Here is a 20,689-nt window from a genome sequence, read left to right as displayed (position 1 = left end):
GTATATATATAAAAATATATAATACAATTTCTAAACAAAGCAAAAATAAGTTAACTTGTACATAAGTTGTTTTTAAAATAGGCTAACTAAAATTATTCAATTTTAGTTTAAACTTCACGATGTGTTTTTTTGTGTGATTCTTTAAAAATCTTACTTTGTTGTTTATTTCCTTCTGAGGAGATGCATAAAGCATCGAAACAAGTAAACGATTTGAAAATTAGTTGCTTTTTATATTATAATTAATACAATTTCTATATATATAAAAAGGTTTATTTCAAGAAGTAAAACTTGAAGAACTCGAGTTTCGTGCCTATGCACTCACCGACTTCAAAACAAGTTCAAAATAAAGCACAAATGAAAGTTAAAAAATTAAGCATAAATAGATAATGACGTAATTTTAAAACTATCAAAACTCATGCTAAACGGCTTGTGCAAAAGTTAATTTACCAATCGACAATAATCTGGCAAAAATTCATCAAATTAAACGGGTTCAAAAATTCATAATTATTAAAGTTAGATGGGTTAAAATATATCTTTGGTTTAAATAGAGTTGAGTTGAACAGAGACGATGGTCTAGCTGTATTGCCTAACTCTTCTAGCTTTAAAGTTGAGAAGCTATAAAAAAAACTCATACCTTCTTCAAATCTATGGGGTTAAGAGTCACTGTGGAATCGCCACTAGTGATAACTGACTTCTTAGATGTGAAGCTCAACTTGAATGATATCTCTTTTATGCCTTATAAAAGCAAAACGCAAAAATTATGTATGTTAACAAACAATCAAGCTATCATAAAACAAATTCCAAACATAATCAATCAACGCTTAAACAAACGATCTAGTAAAGAAGAAAATTTTCTAAAGATTAAAGATGAATATGAAACAATAATGAAAAAATGCGGCTACGATAATAAACTTAAATTTTAAAAACCTGAGTAACAACCTAAAACTAACCAAAAACATAAAAGAAAAAGAAATGTAATCTTATACAATCCTCCTTTTAGCAATTCAGTAAAAACTAGTATTGGAAGAAAGTTTATAAATCTAGTCAAAAAATACTTAAATAAACAAAATCCACTAACAAAAATTTTCAACAAACATAATATGCAAATAAGTTATTCATGTACGGCAAATTTAGAAAATATCATTAAGGCACACTACCAAAAAATTTTAAATCGAAACTCAGGAATTCAAAGTCATTGCGGTTGCGCTGGTAGCTGTAAGTATAATTTGAAACGGGCAATTGCTGTTCGGATAACATCGTTTACAGGGCCACTGTTAACTCTGGCGTTGAGACGAGGTTCTATGTCGGCTTATGCTAGACTCAGTTTAGATTCAGGTATGCCAATCATAAAAGATCTTTTAAAGGTGGCATATATGAAAATGACACCGAGCTTTCAAAATATATTTGTGGTTTAAAGCGCAGCGGCATTGACTTTGAAATATCCTAGGAAGCTGACGGCAATAGCCCAACATGTAGGCTGTGTCGCAAAGAAGCAACAGCCGTTGTATATGCACTGAAAGACAAGAGATGCCTAAATAAAAGAAGCGAGTTTGTATCGTCTTGTAGACATATAAAAAAATCGCTTTTAAAATTTTATAAGTTTTAATTTTTGCTTATAATTATTTAAATTTCTGTTTTTATTTAACTTTTTATCTTAATTTTGTTTTTATCTCTTTCAATTATCTGTCCAAATATATAGTTACTTACTGAAGTTTTATGAACTTTTGCCAGTTTATTGTCGATTGGTAAATTAATTTTGGCACAAGCTGTTTTGCATGATTTTTGGTAGTTTCAAAATTACGTCATAATCTATTTATGCTTAGTTTTTTAACTTTCATTTGTGTGTTTTGTTTTGTACTTTATTTTGAACTTGTTTTGAAGTTGATGAGTGCATAGGCACGAAACTCGAGTTCTTCAAGTTTTACATCTTGAAATAAACCTTTTTATTAAAAAAGCCCTTAAAGTGAGCTCCGTGTGAAAGATTTAGTTTATTAAGTTAATAAAATTATTTATGAAAAAAAGTTATATAGTAATCTTCCTTTATTGTACCAACATATGTTTCTGTGTGTTAACGAATCAACACACTTCAACTGGGTTCTGTAAAAAAATAATTACTGTAATGTGAGAATAGAAGCATAGAATAAAGTAGGTGTATACATGTTTTCATTATAATTAAAATAAAATAAAATAGTTTCTACAGTTTTTACTGTATAATTTTGGAAAATTTAATAAGGAAGATTACTGTATAATTTTTTATTTATTTAGTCTCCAGTGAACTTGTTTCACTAGGATCTTTTGTTAGCAAACGATTAAGTCTGTATTTTTAAACAGTTAAAGTTATTTATATTTAGATCAGGGATCCAAAATTTAAGGATCTGGTAAATCATAGGACCGCTATCAACCGAAATCGGCTATGCGTTTTGTGCAGAATAGAATAAAATTAAATAATAATACATTATAAACACAGCGATGCACGTAATAAAACAAGAAATAATAAATAAAAACATAAACAAATAATGAAGTTTGTTTGCTTTTCATTTCTTCGCCTGATTCGGTATCTGTTTCTTAAAGTATTGATTGATTTTCCCTTTTTTCAGTCTTATGTATATAGTAGATCGCCATTTAAGGCAGTCATAAGCAAGCAACTCCAATTCATTATTTCATATATCCAAGATTTTAAGGTCGCGCATACTTAAATGGTATCGGTTCTTAACTGTAAAACTTATTTTGAGCACACCTGTTAAGAACCTTGAAATTATTTTCAATGTTTGAGTTTTTACACGGTATACATTGATGCAAATGATCTGTTTTATCAATAGCACTACGCATGTCTTTTCCTTGTGATCAGCAACTCTTTGAAACTTTTGACGCGATGTCTTTTCAATGTTAGAGACGCTCTGATCTACATAGTAAGTATGCTTGTATATGACGTTTGCATCAAATATTCTTTTGATATTGAAGTATTAAGACACGTTTTTGGTGGCATATGATGGTTTTATTTTTAAATTGTATATTTTAAGATTAGTTCTTATTCTTTTTTGAAATTGTAACGAACAATTTTTTAAGTAGAATACGAACATTGATTGATTTCAGAGTTTTTACCAGTTTTTTTTTTCTCTTGTTTAAAAGCAAAACTGTTGATTTTATGGGTTTCAAGAAAATATTTATTTTAGTTCGTATAAGCAATTCTGGATTTTAGTTTTTCAACAATATTTTTTTGATTATTATTTTTTATTTTGAAAACGACAAAGCTCGTACATAAGTTTGGTGATCTTTTTAATTGCAGTCCAACAGACCTAGTTTCCATGCTTTTGGGCATACAGTTGTGTATTGCATTAGCAGGTTGGCATCTGTTGGCTTTCTAAAATTATTTAAAACTAGTTCAACTTCTTTATCTAAGAAAGGTATTTTTTTACTTATGGATCTTTCTAGAATTTTTTTAATTTGGTTAAAGTGCATTAATCTCGTTATATTGGTTCTACAAATTATTAATACTTTGTCAAGCTCTCTACAGGGTAAAATACAGTTGAAATAAATAGTTTCAAACTAAATTTTTATGATAAAAAAATGTACAAAAACATCAATAAAACTTAGTATTATAACGCAACAAAAACTAAACAACCAAACTACAATTTAAATAAAGTTAAATGACATTAACTAAGTAATGCAACCGTATAGTATTTTTTTATTTGACTTAATTAACTAAGTTTATTAAACTTTAACTTAATCAACAAAACTAGAACATTGTTTTAAAAAGTATATTAGTATTTCTTTTATTTCTTTTAACAAATAAAATAGTTAATGTTGTTTAACTACTGGTGATGTTGATAGCATTCTTAATTGTATTACTCAATATGTTTATAGTATACATTTCTACTCATTAAGTGGCTGTTATCCAGTTTAAGTTTCTATTTAAAAAAAAAATTCGCTATATATAAATTAGAAAAATTATAAATCAAGCTAACTTAATAGCTTACTTAAACTATTACTACTTTAGTTTTAATCAATAACTGTTATAGAGTCAAGTTATTTTTGCAAAAAGAATGACAACAAAGCAAGAAAAGATGTGAGTGATGTTTTTTGTTTTCTTAACTTTGTGTTTTAGCTTCCACATACTGTTACTTAATCCATTTTGTAAAAATTTTAGTCTCGAACTTGTCCTCATTGTGGAAACAAGCTACCCAGATGTTGCGTTTGTTCAATGTTTCTAGGAAGAAAACCTAACCAAACTGGTAAACAAACTTTATAAGAAACTAAGTGAAGTACTAATAAAGTTTTACAGAGATTAATATTTTTCACTTATATTACCTTAATTATACCTAGTCTTGGTTTTTTATGGTGCAATTAATAAAATTAAGCATTTTATTACTGTTTTTAAAAGCTAGTTTTCTTTTTTTCTAATCGTATTAGACAGTTTACATAGTATAAAGAAAGTCCTAAGTTTGATAACACAGCAAAGAGACGAAAAACTAAAATTTTAAACTACTTTTCTATACTTTAACGGTTTTTTTGTACACTGTAGTTTTTTTAAAAGAACTACTATGAAAAAAAATCTTTATTATATGTAAATTTAAATCAAACATTAAGTGCACAACTTTTTTATTGATTATTTTGAGGAACTTGCCGATTTTGTAAATGTTAAAAAATCTTTTTGATAGTAGAAGTTTCTTTAGTTGAAATTTTTCTTTTTTTAAAACAATGTTATTGCTTATTATTAGAGTATTTATTTATTACTGATATTATATTAGCTATATAATAAAATATACAGTTAAAAACTAAAAACGATAGATTGACAATGTTTAAAATAATGAAAACATGTTTTGCAATAGATCTTGATAAGTGGATATCAGTTTGCTTCAAATGTCTACATGCTTCTCACTTTAACTGCATTTATCAATGGTTTAGGTTAGATTTTAAAAAATTGGAAACTTTGTAAATATTGAAATTTTTCCTAAAAATTTTTATACTTGTTAGATGTGTATAATATGTTACTTTGGAATTGGTATAGTCATAGTTACTGCGCTTATGTTTCCATTGTAAACTAAGTATTTCTTGAATAAATCCTTGTATTGCCTTTAACTTGAATTTTTTTGAATTATTAGTGTACTTTCTGCATTTTATCTTTCTAGTTTGTATGTTTTTAAGACATAAATAAAATAGAAAACTTCTTCATCGTAAACGATTAACTAAAAGTTACTTTTGTATCAAACATTTTACTAAAAACCAATATATTTATTTTTGACAATTTTCTGTACATTTTTATTTAAAACGTTAATATTTAGAAAACAACGTTTAATAATCTTCTTAATACCACTCAAGTATTGTTTAATTGAAATATAAATCGAGGAAGTTAAATTATTAGTTTTATCTATTGATATATTCAAAAGTTGTTGCATATTTCAAAAGTAAGTTCATTAGTACAGCCAAACAAGACTTTTATTTTAAAGTGCAAAGCGTTTTAAAGAAAAGTATGGGAGAGTATGGGTTTTTTAACTAACTTCTACTATTTTTGGTTTAAACTTTAAAAGCTAGATTATCTGCATGGAAATACTAGAGTTTTTAAAATGATCGTCAAAAAAGCTCCTGAATAATTTTAAACAAAACACAATTCTGTGTAGGGTTGTATTTTACAATGATTTCAATACTAGTGGTCTAGAAATAATCTCGAAACATTGTGCACAAAATAACTTTTTTCTTTTTGGGGAATAAGAATTAGTAAACATTGAGTATATTTATTTGAAAATAAGTTAAGAAAAGTTAAGTGAATTTTTGAAAATTATTTATTGATATTTTACTTTAATATTTAGCATAGTTTAATTACTTAGTTTGTTTACTTTTTTTTACACAGTCAGGGTTGCAAAAAAAACCTGAAAAAACCTTGAATTTGAGAAATTTTAAAAATAAAAACCTTGAAAAAAAAGGAATTTTGAACAAAAATCACTTAAAAAACCTTAAAATTTTAACATGTAAGTAGTAAAATTTCGATTTGACTCAAAAAATCTATCATATAGATTTAAAAAAATGATTATCATCAAAATTCTTTTTAATTTAAAAACACATTTAAAGTAGCTTTACAGTATCTTTTTATGTTTTTATACTATTTAACACAGTTTCTTACCTTAAATTTTAAACTAAAAATAGATCCAAAAATGTGTAGTTTTAAAAACCTGGAGTAAATTTGCCAAAAACATTTGGCAACCCTGCAAAGTGCTTTACTGTAAACTTCAAAAGTAACTCAAGCTCTGTAGAATTTAATATTCTAGTAAAAAACGTTTTATGTGATACAGGAGCCAATTTTTTTATAAGTAGTAAAATTGTTTGACATGTGGGCTATAACACAGTAATCTTCAAAGCCTGTTTTATAAAAGTTTTATTACATTTACAAAATGTTTATCTTTTTAATAATAATTGTTTGAGTTTTACAAGTTAAAAGCAAAAGGGCGTACGACAATTCTAATTCTGAGTTATTGTGAATTAACTATTTTTCGACCTTCTGAAATATTTGTTATTTTTTCAATGTCAAGTAATTTTTTAGATATATAACAAAAAAAAGTTTTAAAACGTTTAAAAACATAGTTATTTTACCGGTTATTAATTAAATTTTTTTTTCTAGTTTTTTTTCTTTATCATATTATTTAATAATTGTGCCTTATGGTACATTTTTTATCAGTTCAATTTAAAATTAATTTTGAGATATTATTCCTTTATGTTCAGTAATAAATTTGAACTGTCATGTAAATGAAGCTAGACTTAAATTTAAATACATGGATCTATAATACATTAATCAAAGCTAAGAGAGACTTTCTAAGAATTTTGTTAATTTAAATTTTTTTGCTAACTTTATATTTCAAATGACTATTGTCTTGTCTCGAAGGTAAATAAAACATATGTAACACAAGAAGTCAAACTATTGTTTTTTTCTAATTTAACATTAGTTTTTACATTATATATATATATTTTTATATATAATTATGTAACTTTCTATCTCTTAATAATACTTTCTTATCGTTTTAAGTTTTTTATTGACACTTATGCTTGCAAAGGTTGCTTTTATACATTAATCTGCTCTCGACTAAACTAAATAATTGTGTAAAGCTTACGTATTTATACTTAAAGGTGTTATCTAAAGAAAATATATGCTTTTGTTAAAAGTAGTAGAAGTAATCAGTTTTAGCAGTCCAGAGACTATCTACTGAAGTTATTAAATACTTGATTTTATTTAACGTAACCACATACAATACATTATTCTAAAATTGTCGAAAATTAATAAGCAAAAGGAAGAAAATATGAGCACATTTGCTAAAAAAGTATTTATTATTTCTTATTACTAATAAAAGTTTAGAAATTTGAAAGTTTATTATATGGTTTGTAAAATCCATGTAAACACATTTGTTAAGTGTTTTTTATCAGTATAAAATTATCTTTGAATTAGTATCACTATAAGTTTAGCACACTTGTACTAGATTATAATTGTAAGTTTAATGATTATATTCCATGTAGTCTCTTTTATTTACAAACACATAATTACAGGTCACACAACAAATGTCCAGTGAGCGGGTGCCTCTGTAGTTGCGAAATAGTTAATCACACCATTTCTAAAAAACTATAAGTATGATCGTCAACATAACTTGTACTGTTTGTAGTTTTTTTAATAGTATATTTACTAATTGTGTATTGCATTTTTAGTATCTCTGTCCTACATAATTAAAACTGTTATGTGCTTTCGAAAGTTTTAATTATTATCATCTATTAGCTGCATATAAATTTTAATTGAGATACATTATTTAAGCTTTATATTAATCCATTAGATTTTTTAAAATAAAACTTAAACTATACAATAATTAAAATGCATCTTTTTATTTCTATTTCGCAAAAAAAACTCTAGCTAGCTTATAAATGGAGATTAGAGCTTGTATAATCAATAGTATTTTTTAACAGATAGTATGTAGTAGTTTACAAGTTAAAAATACCATAAAGTTCTTTTTTATGAATATTAAAACAACTAAAAAAACAATGATTTTGTTTGTACTAATACAAATTATCTAGGTGAACTTACTTTGATTTGTACGTATGCGTCGACAGAAGCTCAGTACAACATTTTAAAAATTTTATAAATGTATTTAAGTTAGATAAAGTCAAACATATGTTCGTTTATAATTAACAATAAGCTAGGTTAGTACCTAATAAAGTATAAAGTACTTGGTGCTTAATAAATGTATTATAAAAGTGTGTACTTTATAACGGTAAACAACATTAATGTTTTTAAGTAATACAAATTGACCAAGATATTAATTAAAAACAGTTATAATTTTAAGTTAAAATACAAATTGTACTTTAAAAATAAAACATGTTATATTATTACTTTAAAAGGAATAATATATAAAGGAAACAAGTTTTTAGTAACAAAACTTCTGTACTTACAATCGTCCTTACTTTGCTATGAAAACTATAACTAATTCAACTCTGTATTCTTTTTGATAACATAAATTTTTTGTATTGAAATCAGCACATAAACTATGAAGCAAGAATTTTGCCAAACAACAGTTAGTGACACTACATAGTCTTTAATCAGCTTTCTAAAGTCAAAATTTATGGCAATTAACTTATAAAATAAAAATGAAAGTTTTATTAAGTCAGTGAATAAGTTTTTTTAATCTTATTACTTTAATCTAAAAACATTAATTATTTTTATAAGTAAATTAAAAAAATTAAAAGCGATGAAATGCAACTTCAAACATAAAGTTGTATAAAGCTTGTTAAAAGAGGCTTATCAAAATAAACTGTATAATATAAGTTTTTTTTTTAATATGCTAAAGACAGACTGAATATTAATTTTATATTGAAGGAAACCGTTCAGGTTCATACGCGTCAAGCAAATATTTTTTTTTTGCAGCATATCAGTTCAAACGCTACAAAATTTCTAAAATATATTTAACAATCAGTTGTTTTATTTTATGTAGATCATTAAACTGTGAACTTCTTTCTAAAAAACACTTGTTTTGTGTAACCCAGCTTTATGTGAGCTAACACTCAGAAAGTAAAATGTTTGTAGCGATTACATGACAATTTGAGCTTTGACAACTCTAAATATTATTATATTATCTGAGTCACATCTAATTACTCTGGTTGAAATTAATGAAAATTGTACTAAAAAGTTAATAGACTACGCCATTAAAATCAAAATAATAGTCAATATAGTTTCATCTAGTTATAAACCTAATTGGCACCAACAAACAAAGATTAGGAAAATGTCAGTCTAAAATTTTACATGTCAGTTTGAAGTTGTTAAACTTCGAGTACAAGCCATAAATTTTTGTAAAAAATCTATTTATAATAATAAGCTTGAAAGAAGTCGCCTAAAAGTACCTGTGTACTTATTACAAAGTTTTTTTTTTAGTATTTTTTTTTTTGTAAGCTATGAATTTCAAGAGACTGCTTTTTTGAAATAAGTGTTATATAACTTTCACTCAGCTGTTATTTAATACAATTTATAATCAAGCAGGGTTGCCACTCGGTCAGGAAATCAGGATAAATTTTTAAAAAATGACAAAAGTCAGGAAAAAATTGGGGGTTTTGAAAAAATGTCAGGAAATTTGATAATGTTAAAAAAAAAAAAGTCAGTTTAAGTTTACAAAATTCCTTGCTTTCCAAAGCCTTCAAGTTGTAAAAATTAATTAAAAGTCCTTTAAAGTCAGAAAAGCATTTAAAAATTTTCCTAGAAATTTACAAATTTATTTAACTTCCAATGCCTTCATCTGGAATAAATTAGTAAAATATCCTTTACAAAACTGCAAAAATTTTCTATTAACATATTGAACAAAAGACCTACTAGTACCCTACTTGAACAAGCAGATTTTGTAAGCTTTTTAGTATTGATGATCTGTAATAAGGAGACTTCCATAGTGAAACTGTGATACATACAAAAAGTTTATCTAGCATAATTTTAGAATCAAAGTGTTTTTTGTTTAAGTAAATAATTGAGTTCTTTATAACTAAGAAGTTAGTTTAGTATTTTATGTAACAAGTTAATGTGTATACTTTACTTCTTTATAATTTTTCAAAGTTGTTTAAATTTATAAAATAAGTTATAAGAGAGGTATATGCCAAGATTAAGTTCATTTGTATTTTTTGTAGAGTAACTTACGTTTTAAAAGTAAATAAGAGTATATTTATTTGTCACAAATCTTATACTAAATGATAAGAGGAATTATTTTATAAATGAAAGTAAAAATAAATGAGTGCCAAAAGAAATGAAGCCCACAAGTTGTGGCTTGATTTAGAGAAAAGATTCTCTTCAACAAGTGTAGCGGCAGCAGATGAGAGCAATTTAGATTAAATGAGACAAATGATTATAACTGCCAAGAAAATGAAGCGGAATGCAGTTCAGATGAAGGAAACCATATCTTCATTAGAGGAAAAGGTTGAAGTGCTAATAAAAAATGGAAAAAATAAATTTTAGTACATACATTTAAAAAAACAGTATTTGATTAAGTTCTTTATTGTTTTAATGTTTTAACTGTAAAAGTTCGTTGTTGTTTTAAGGTTTGAGTTGTGAAAGCTCCTTATTGATTTAAGGTTTTAATTGTTTAAGTTCCTTATTTGTCGTTTCGTTTATTTAGATACATTTATGCTAGGAAATTCTAAAAAAATGTGTTCTTTATTGTTTTAAGGTTTCAACTGTATAAATTTGTTATTGTTTCAAGGTTTTGGTTGTGAAATTTCGTTATTAATTCAAGGTTTTAATTGTAAAAGTTCCTTATATGTCATTTGTTTATTTAGATACATTTATGCTAGGAAATGCTAAAAAATTGTGTCTTTTTTCAGACAAGCTGTGTTTATAAGGTGATAATACAAGTATTTTGCTGATAGAGCTGTTTACTACAAACATCAATCATACACAGATGGTTTAAGTGATGTACTGGAAGTTTGCTGATAGAATTCAGCAAAAAACTGTTGTTTTTAACCTATATTAAACTAGATTGAAAGCTTTATATAGTTTTAAGTGTTAGGTTATGTATTTTAGAATAAGTTTAATTTAAGAGTTTGATTTAGAAAAGTAAGGAAAATTTTGGTAAAAAGTCAGGAAAAGTCATGAAATTTTTCTCAGCTTGGCAACCATGATCAAGACTTACACTTTAACTGTTTTAATAAAACTACCTTACTGTATGAAAATTTTAAAAAAATATTACAGTCAATCCGTTTAAAGTAATTTATACAAATGGTAAATGTTAATAAGGAATTAATTGAAGTTGATAAATAGTTGCGTGCTAATAATTTCTTTATTATCTGGTCAAAACAAAACATTTGCTTTTAAATGAAACTTTAAAAATTTGTGAATTTAGTGTAAAGCATAATGGTTTTAAAGCAAAGAACAGAGTGATAATATACAATACTTAGATGTGGTTTTTGATGATAAGTTTAATTTAAAGAAACGTTTGAGTTCTCTCACATAAAAATTAATATTTTGTCGAAACTAAGGTATTATTTGGACACAACACTTAAGATGGTATATTATAGTTTGCTTTATCCGCAAAACCATGATGTATAACAATAGAGGGTTTTTATACCTGCTTGGGGTGGTGCTGCTGACTGTTACTTAAAACTAATTAATTGTATGCAAAAAAGAGTAATCAGATATGTTTGTCGTTTGCTTGCCCTGGCCACAACAAACCCTCTATTTAAAAAAATTGTGTGCTGAAAATAAGTAGTGTGATAATTTGTAATTTGATGTGTAAAACATTATTAGGGTTTGATGTAGATCACAATAGGTTTACACTTGCTAGTTCTTTTCACTCACACAAGATAAGGTTTTTAAAGGAAATGAATTTTGTTACCGAAAGACCTAAAACGAGACTTGACCTAAACTGCTCTAGGTATTTGGGTCCAAAATTTTTGTCTAGTGTCCCTGAAAAATTTAAAAACTTAAAAAAAGATTGTTTTAAATATAGCTATAAAAACATATTGTTAAATAACTTTAAAGATTAGATCTGTATGTATGCTTTATTTGTATTGAAATTCGTTTCATGTTATATGTGCAGCAGATTGTGATGGGTCTTTTATTTTGTTTTACGATTGTCTTGCTAATGAAAGAGTAATTGTTATACATTATTGAAATTAATTATATTTATTATTAATTTGTTTTATCTGTATTTTTTTTTTGTTACTGTGTTAGATTTTAGACAGTTTATTTTATTTTTATTTATAAAATTATTTTTAAGTTTTATGTTAAGTTAATACTAACAAAATTGTATAACACTTGTCATTGATATACAAATTTACACACGGGTATTTTGTATTTTTCTACTTACAGTATTTTGAATTTTAATAGAACTTAATACTTTCATTTAAATATTGATTTATTTGAGTTTTCAACAGCTGATTATGAGTTTAAATTCAAGGCAGTGATCACATAATTGGATTGTTGATGTGTTTTTTGTTATAGCGTCGGCAGATACTCGCTTGGGGATTTGAGCTTCATGAACTTCCCACACTTTGTGGTTTTTAGTGTTTAGATTTCAAACTTTTGAGTGTTTGCCAAATGACGTGTGACCAAGGGATTTATTTCAGTCAAGTAGAGAGATTTTTTAAACTTTTTTGGTTAGCTTAGTGTTAATTTTAAAGGGGGGTGGTAGTATTACGGGTGATGACAAAATACTTGCTTGACCGTCGAAAAAAGTTTATCGTTGTAGACTTGTAGAGGTAAGAGTGGGTTAGATGTTTTTCTACCATTAAAAAAATATTTTTTTTTTAAATGTTGCTGTCAAACAATTTAAACAAATCTATATAATTTCTGAAATTTATTCTGTATTTTTATTACTTTTGTGATCTTTAAAATTTTTTAATAGTTATGCATACACGCTTATAAGGTTTCCAAAATGTAGAAATAATTTAGTTTAAAGAATTGTGCAGTGTTTTATTTTTTTAATATAATCTTTGTAAACTTTTTTTTTATTCAAAGTTTTATAAATATACAAAAAGTAATTAGGGAAGTTCCACTTTCAAACAAGTTGGTTATAAGAATATTATAAGAAGATATAACAACTGATATAATAATGTTCGCCTTTTTTTTTAGTATACTTTATTTTTTTATTACTTAAGAGATTTCAGCCCTTGCAGATATTTTAACAAATATAGATGTTACTGACTCCATGATATTTTTGAAAATTATTACAATGTATATCATACAAATAAACTTTTTTACTTGTTTATACATCCTTCATTAAAGTGTAAAATTGTAGTACAATTAATTTATATAAGTATAACTTTTTTTGTGGCTGCAAAAGTTTGTTGAAACTTTTTTTTTTTCAATATGCTATCTGTATAAAAACTATGGCTGTATAATTATTTTAATTGTTTCAGTTATAGAAAAGAATACGAATCAAATTAAATGTTTTTTTATGCTTTATGTAACGTCTTCGCAAAGCCTCAAGCTTTAAAAAATTTATAATGTAGTATAAATTTTATATAATAAAGATTTGAAAAAAAAATTATACTTAAAACAATTAGTCTTAGAATATTCTTCAATATTTTTAATATCTACAAGCATTTAATTTTATGACAAATACTATGCCAAAATACTTATGCAGCTAAAACTTTAAAAACAATTTAAAAAACACTAAAACTAACACTTATTTTTATTAACATTTTTTGATGTAAATGATTTCAATTTGGTAAAAAACACAAAATTGTTTGTATAACAATAATTTTCATTTCTTTAAGCATACATTATTTTCAAGATGTAAAAAATATGTTTTTAGTAGTGTGTTTAAGTAAAAATAAAAAATGTTCTGTATACAAAGAAGAGCCACGACAAAAAAACGAAAAGATACTGCAAAAGAAAGATATATATAAATAAAAACTCTAACTTAGAGCTGAACGACAACTAATTGCTCTTAGTCACAACAGCTATTAATCAACGTTATCAACTTTCCGCTTTCCCTTCTTATTTCAAAAACGATGTTTAAGAGCTACTTAAACTAAAGATTAAATTGCATACCTGTTGTGAGGATAGTCAAAGTTGTGATTTTTCTATACTGCCATCAGAAAATCCAAAGCAACAACCCTTTACAAACTTTGATCCGAAAAAGATTAGCGCTTATTTTTGTTTGAATGAAACGGAAACAAACACAACTAATCAGGAAAACGAGCAACATGATTTTATTCACCAAGTAATTAAAGGAGAAATCAAGGGTTTTTCTTCTACAGAAAATTTGAGTGCAGAAACTGAAGAGGCAAAATTTTAAAACTGGTGGAACTTTAACGAGACAAAATATTTTTTTGCCAGCTTTGCAAAGAAAAAATCATCCGCATCATCATATTCTGTGCATTCTGAAAAAATATTTTCTAAGGCTAGTAACTTGTACGGGCAAAAGTGTAATCGATTGTATCCAAAGATCAGTGAAAAGCTTTTTATCTTCACTAAAACTTGAATAGGTTTTTCTTGGTATAAAAGTGTAGACGACTTTTGCAATTTTGTTTGTCTTATATTTTTAACAGTTGCTTAAGTTAACTTTTTTTCTTTATTTTTGTAATGGTAAAAGTTTAATCCTAAGCTGAATTTGAAACATTTTTAGTTCAATTGTATTTCCTTTTCTATTTTACGCCATTACTATAGTTAATACTATATTTCTATTTTATGGTGTTACCATGTTGTTTTTAGTTGTACTTTGTTTTATAACTTTAAACACTTGCTAAGGTTAATGTTCTAATTAGTTTGTTGGAAAAGTAAAGTTTTAATTTTAACGTTGTTCATGAATCGTATTTTACTTTAAGCTATTTATTAAAGTCGATGTTTAATTTATCTTACTGCATACAAATAGCAAAAATACAAGATTATCGTTAACGTAGCTTTGATGCATATCAGTAAATTTAAACAAAGATCTAGTGTATGTAGCTTAATTTTGTTTTTTAATTTATCAAGACATATGTTTTGTTCGTTTTTCCAACAATACAAACAAATTAACATATTAAACATTAAAAACATATTTGTTTATTTTTTACTAAACTAGAAATAAATTTATACTTAATTAGCTATTATTTGTAAACTTGTATTTTAATAGACGTTACAAGCAACTAAATTCTTTAAAATCCGAAATTTTAAAAAATATCTAGATCCGGCCGGATCTTAGTTTGAAAAAAATATTGGTATCCGGTTCTGGTAGATAACTAGATTTATAACTAAGATTTAACATTGGAAAGTAGTTAAACAAAACCTAAATAAGTAGACTGAGTGTTATTTAAAAATAAATATCCATTTACGTAAAAACAAAAGTAAGACTAACTTAAGTAATGTAAAAACTTATCAGATCGAAGGAAAAGGTCTTACAAAAGTAAGGAAATTTATTTACTGAACTAGCAATACTATAAAGAAAAAGTTGTTATTGGAAGCAAAATTTTCCAGTTTTAAGCATGTAAAAAATATTCATTATCTACATAATTATTCTACTATAGAAACTTTGTATCCATGTAAGTGTCTACTTTAATATACTAATGGAGCGCATGATACCTTTAACTTTACATAGTTTTTGACTTCTAGACCTAATTAATTTAACATAGCATACTTTCAAAGTTTTGTTTGATTATAAAAGTTCTTTATAATATCATATTTAGTTATATATTAGTGGTATGTAACTTCAAGATTATCAGAAAAACTTATTTTGAAAATACCTTGTAAAACTATTTTTTAAATTTGAGTCAAACAAAAAATTTAAACAACTAAAACTTAAGTGTATAACCGTTCTTTGTGACTTTTGTAACTGTATTTATAATTTACAACGTATATATTAATTTGACGTATAACTGTTTATACACTTAATAATAATATTTAATAAATTAAATTAATTACTTGAATAACCTATACTATTTAGTGTAGATTTTTTAAGGTTTAAAATTTTTATAAACTGATACTAGTATACTTTAAATTATTCTCACAAAAGTTTTGTCAAGCTCATTCAAAGGAAAATTATTTCTATTTTTTTCAGGTTACCAATAAACAAAACATCTAACTTAGTTGTATTTTATATTTGTTAAATTGAACACAATAATTATGAATAAACGATTTTACTTTGACAGCTATAAATTTTACTGAATTCTGTTTTTATATCAAAAGAAAAGAATTAAAACTAAGTATAAAGCGAGTTAAGTTTAAAATAAAATTATGTTTAAAAATTATTACAAGTTTAGTATTTTCTTAGTAACATAATGTTAAGTTAATCACTTAATATAAAAAAGCACGTTATTTACTACTATAATGAACAAATTTTAATATTAAAAAATATATAAATGTTGAAACTTTTTATCAAGTTGAGTAAAATATTTATCAGCTAGTTCAGAGAGATTTCAAAAAAAAAACTACATTACTAAAACGTTTGTTTAAACTAGTCACAAAAATATATAAACAATCTTAAAGAAATACATTCGTAATTAACACATATATCTAACCAAAATCTAATTTTAAAAATCAATTACTGCCATTAACTTTTGCAAACTTCGAAAGCTTCTCTAGCAACTTGCCATATTTAAGCTGCAGTTCCCCTTCTCTTTTCATCTGCAATTCTAGTTGCGAAGTGAGGGACTTCTGTCTATTTTCTACCGCCACCTGTTCGCACTTGAGCAGCTGCTCAAAAGTGTTCAGTTTGATTTTCTCCTCTTCCAACTGATCATTATACTCGGCTATCTGTTTCACCAGCATGTTGTTGCGTTGCTGCAAACCTTTTGTCATAATCTTCAGCTTCTTTTCTACTTTGGATGCAGCGCGAGCTCCAACTTTCATGTGTTCTCTTTAAATGTATATAAACATTATTTTCTCAATTTTTTGTTAGCTTAAAACATATTTCAGCTTTGTTTATGTACTCATTTTTTACTTGCTTGTTTAAAATAAATAATTTTGCAAAAGAAAATTTTCCCACCTCTTTCTTTTACGAAATTTAACATGTGCCCTTGTACGAAAACTCTAATTGTATATCATAAGATATTTAAGGGACAATACAAGATTAACTTCGGCATAAAGGTATAGTCAATTTAGTAAAAAGTTACCATTACAATTATACTGAGAAAAGTTTTTCATTACAGATTTTCTCAGAAACTTTAATAATTTACAAAGGTATATGCTCTCTTTTATTTTTCAAGCACTTACCCTAAAGTTTTTATAATAAAATTTCGTACTACAATAACAATACTAATCAAAAACTTTAAAACTCTACAATAGGGTTGTTTATCATTAAGTTAAGAGTAGAATTTGCTAATAAATATAAATATTTTTAATTTTTGTATATAAAAGTAATAACATACTATCTAAATAACACTGTATTTTATTATATTCTTTTTCTTTATTATATTAAATTTGTAATGGTAAAATCAAGTGTGGTTACTTTTAACTTTAGTAAAAACAATCTGTAAATTACTATGGTATTTACTACTGAAACCTGTTGTTATTTAACTGATGCTCCAATGACTCAATACGCTCCTTTTTGCTTGCATTTCTCTTGTCAGTATACTTTTTTTCGGTTGGCAAGTAGATGAATCTGTCTCTTTTTACCTGATTGAACACATCCATACTCATTTCTTGCTTCTCATCAAGATCATCCATTTCTTTCTGTATTAATTGCTGTGACTCGTTGAAATCTTTGCTATCTAACTCCTGGTAGCCATGCCTACTTAAGTACTGAACGTGTGTTGCTATAGAGCTTGCTTTTTTGTTTTTTGCTCCAGGAACCTGATTAGTAGCTGGGTAATTCATCGCATCGTAGTGCAGCATAGACAACATTTCTTTTTTTATTATTTCTTCTGCTTGTTGCATATCATTTAATTGGCTAGTATTGCTTCGGAGAATGGTCTCTACAACAACAGTTGGTCTAGGAAGATCTTTTTTTAATGCAGTATGTCTTTTTGACAACTTTTCTTGCTTGAGATCTTCTAAATACTGCTGCTTTTGGGCTTCTATATCAGCAGCGTCTTCAACTTCCATTGTTTCAGTTTCCTCATTATCACTATCCTTTTTTTGTTCTTCAGTATCAGTGTCAAGAACAATCTCAAAGTCATTCTTAGGCATTGGTAATTCATTTAACATGTTTTTTATTCTATCTTTACTAGCTTTAACATCAATAGGTGTTTCATCATACCTATTTATGCTTAGTTTGTCATGTACAGGTGTAGCCCCTGGAGTAGCTGAAATACTAGAGCCTGGAGTTTGAACACCAGGAGTCTGCAATGGATTGTTGTGAGCTGATGACATGATTGCAGGTGTTGTAAACACAGTATTAGGAGTTTGTAACTCATTAAGCTGTTCTTTTGATTTGCGCCCGCTGAAATCTATCTGCATAGGTGTGTTCATTCCACCTTTCAATGGATTGTCAACATTTGCCATTTGCATCAATGCAAGAGTATCCTGTTTTATATGATCTTCTTGAGCCATGGGTGTCCGAGTATGCATGCTTCTTTGACTCAAATAAGCTTCACTGTAGTCCGAAACAAGATCATCTCCTTGTCCGAAGGCTATCATTTGAGTTTGCTGTCCTACTTTAATTACTTCTTCAAATTCCTGATCTGTTATTTGTGGTGCAGGGAGAACTAATTTTGATCGTTTAGCGGCAGGAGGTTTATTTTGGTTGCTTAAAAGCTGAGCAACATCTTTATCTTTAAGCTTTTGCTTGTCCTTTTTTAATGCTTTTTCTTCTTGCTCTCTTCTAGTCAAATTATCAAGATGATCTTGCCTAAGTCTCCTGAAGTTTGGATTATCATTGATAACTACTTCTTCACTAGTATCATGAAATCCTGCTTTTGGTTCTTGTGCGAACGGAATTTCAGCATTATAGTCAATCCTACCTCTCTTTTTCCTTTTCTTTTTAGGTTGTATACCAGCAGCTTTTAATTCTCTCCTTTTTTGTAAGCTTGCCAAGCGTCTAGCTTCTTCAAGTTGCTTTTCTCTAGCCTTTCTTTTAGCCTTTTTACCTTGTGTATTTGCAAGTCTAGCTCTTGCTTCGCTTAACATCTCAATTTCATCTTCGTCCATGTCAATTGGATCAGGACGAGCTGGCTTTGTTTCTGGCGCCGGATCAATTTCACCTGGCTTTAACTTGTGGAGATCATCACCTTCTTCATTATTGATTTTATTTATCATCATGTCATAATGTTCAAGACATTGTGCAGCAGTTCTACCAACAATAGGTGCAATGGTTCTCCATTGAGTTGGCATAAGTTTTGCAAGATGAAGTAGCTTCTCCTCTTCCTCACGACTCCATTCAGTTTTCTTAATGGAAGGATCAAGCCATTCATACCATCTGGCCTTACATTGTTTTGATGACTTTCTGAATTTTTTTTACTATTATTTTTTAAATAATATTTTTAAATACAACACTTATATCAATTAATAATTTATTTGCAATTAACTAACGTTAAATAAGTATTACATGTCAGGAAAAATTATTATACATGCTACTATCTATATTGTCTTTAAAATAGATTTTTGTAGCTATTTGGTTTTATATTTATTTAGGTATCAGTCTTAATTTTTGAATAAATTAGCAGAGTAAACTAAAAAATATATAACTACTTACTGATTAGATAAGAATTAAATCAGAACAAACGCAAACTTGTGTTTATGATTAAAACTTTATAAAATGTACAAGTTTGATTTGTCAGTATAATGATATATCTCAATAATAAAACAAGAGTTCTTAAAATTTAAATTAAAAACATTAAAAAACCTATGAAGTAATGAAGCAATTCTGCTCCATTGATTTAAACCATACTTCATTACAGCAGCTTTTAGAATTTCATCCTCAGTGTTTCGCCACACACCTCCTTTTATCATAATTCGAGGCATGATTACTGACTTTTTGTTACTTTAGAAAAAAATATTGATCTAAATATTAAACATAAAACTATTGTAAATTACAAAATAACAATTTAAAATTACCTACGTGTAAAAAGTTACCTATATATGACACAAACTCTATAAACTTTAGAAAGCATGCTGCAACAAAAAAACTACTACTTGAAAATACATTATATAGTTCTTAAATAAATATCAACTTAGTTAAAATTATCAAGTTTAATAGATCAACCACCACCTTATAAATAAGTTTTTCAAAATAAAAAGATCAGTAAAATTAAAAAATTTAAAATCATATATTATTACAAGGATAGATTTAAATATTTAAAGTTCATAAGATTTTGAAAAAATTCAAAAATTTATAAAAATCAAAACACCATATTACATACAATATCGTTTAAATGAAATAGAAATAACTTAAACAAAAAAATCAAGTTTACAATTTATCGCCATTATGCTTTATAATTTTTTTATTACACTTATGTATGTTAATAAACTTATTTTTATCAAAACGTATTCAAACTAGAGAGGATATCCACAAGAAATTGTAGATGCCTAACAGTGCAATTTTTTTTATTAAAACACAACGTTATTTGTTATACAATTGTTTCACTAGTCTATCAGGAAGACCATTTCATCAGTCAATTATAAAAGTTACACATTTGAAATTAAAAGTTGTAAACTTTCTTAAGTTAATTGATAAATTATTCTAAAGCAAACACGTTATAAATCTATTTAGCACTAAAAATTACTTAAACAAAAAGAAAAAAATTAAAAACTTCTCAACAGTGGTAACAGTAGAAAACATTAAGCAATTCATTGAGTCTAATGTGTAAAAGAAGGTACATTATGCATTAA

At 26.4% G+C, this 20,689-nt stretch overlaps 2 protein-coding genes across 2 annotated transcripts in view; one reads left to right on the top strand and one right to left on the bottom strand.

Annotated features, from left to right (window-relative positions):
• LOC145833421 (GATOR2 complex protein MIOS-like) overlaps nucleotides 1-7,718 on the top strand; it is a 33,119-nt gene extending 25,401 nt beyond the window's left edge. The window contains exons 18-21 of the mRNA XM_082940600.1: nucleotides 4,020-4,066; nucleotides 4,148-4,232; nucleotides 4,830-4,905; nucleotides 7,531-7,718. Coding sequence (XP_082796726.1) covers nucleotides 4,020-4,066; nucleotides 4,148-4,232; nucleotides 4,830-4,905; nucleotides 7,531-7,609 — 287 coding nt within the window. The 3' untranslated portion in view covers nucleotides 7,610-7,718. The remainder of the gene's footprint in view (nucleotides 1-4,019; nucleotides 4,067-4,147; nucleotides 4,233-4,829; nucleotides 4,906-7,530) is intronic.
• An 8,237-nt stretch (nucleotides 7,719-15,955) lies between these two features.
• On the bottom strand, nucleotides 15,956-19,857 carry LOC145835279 (cell division cycle 5-like protein). Its single transcript, XM_082942850.1, has 3 exons — nucleotides 19,704-19,857; nucleotides 17,424-19,304; nucleotides 15,956-16,778 (listed from the first exon to the last, which is right to left on the bottom strand). The coding sequence occupies exons 1-3, from the start codon at nucleotides 19,820-19,822 to the stop codon at nucleotides 16,460-16,462; spliced, it is 2,319 nt and encodes a 772-aa protein (XP_082798976.1). The 5' UTR covers nucleotides 19,823-19,857; the 3' UTR covers nucleotides 15,956-16,459.
• Nucleotides 19,858-20,689: the final 832 nt, after the last annotated feature.

Source organism: Thalia democratica, chromosome 4 (genome assembly GCF_965202585.1).
Source record: "Thalia democratica chromosome 4, ktThaDemo2.hap1.1, whole genome shotgun sequence".
Taxonomy (NCBI): Eukaryota; Metazoa; Chordata; class Thaliacea; order Salpida; family Salpidae; genus Thalia; species Thalia democratica.
Note: the sequence above shows the minus strand (reverse complement) of the source record. Positions and strands in the feature narration are given on the sequence as shown.

Coding starts and splice junctions, on each gene's coding strand:
- LOC145835279 (XM_082942850.1), bottom strand. CDS start 19,822: ATGCCTCGAATTATGATAAAAGGAGGTGTGTGGCGAAACACTGAGGAT. Junction 19,305..19,703: donor ATTGCTTCATTACTTCATAG/GTTTTTTAATGT, acceptor AAAAAAATTCAG/AAAGTCATCAAAACAATGTA. Junction 16,779..17,423: donor CATCAGTTAAATAACAACAG/GTTTCAGTAGTA, acceptor ATACATTTAAAG/AGAACACATGAAAGTTGGAG.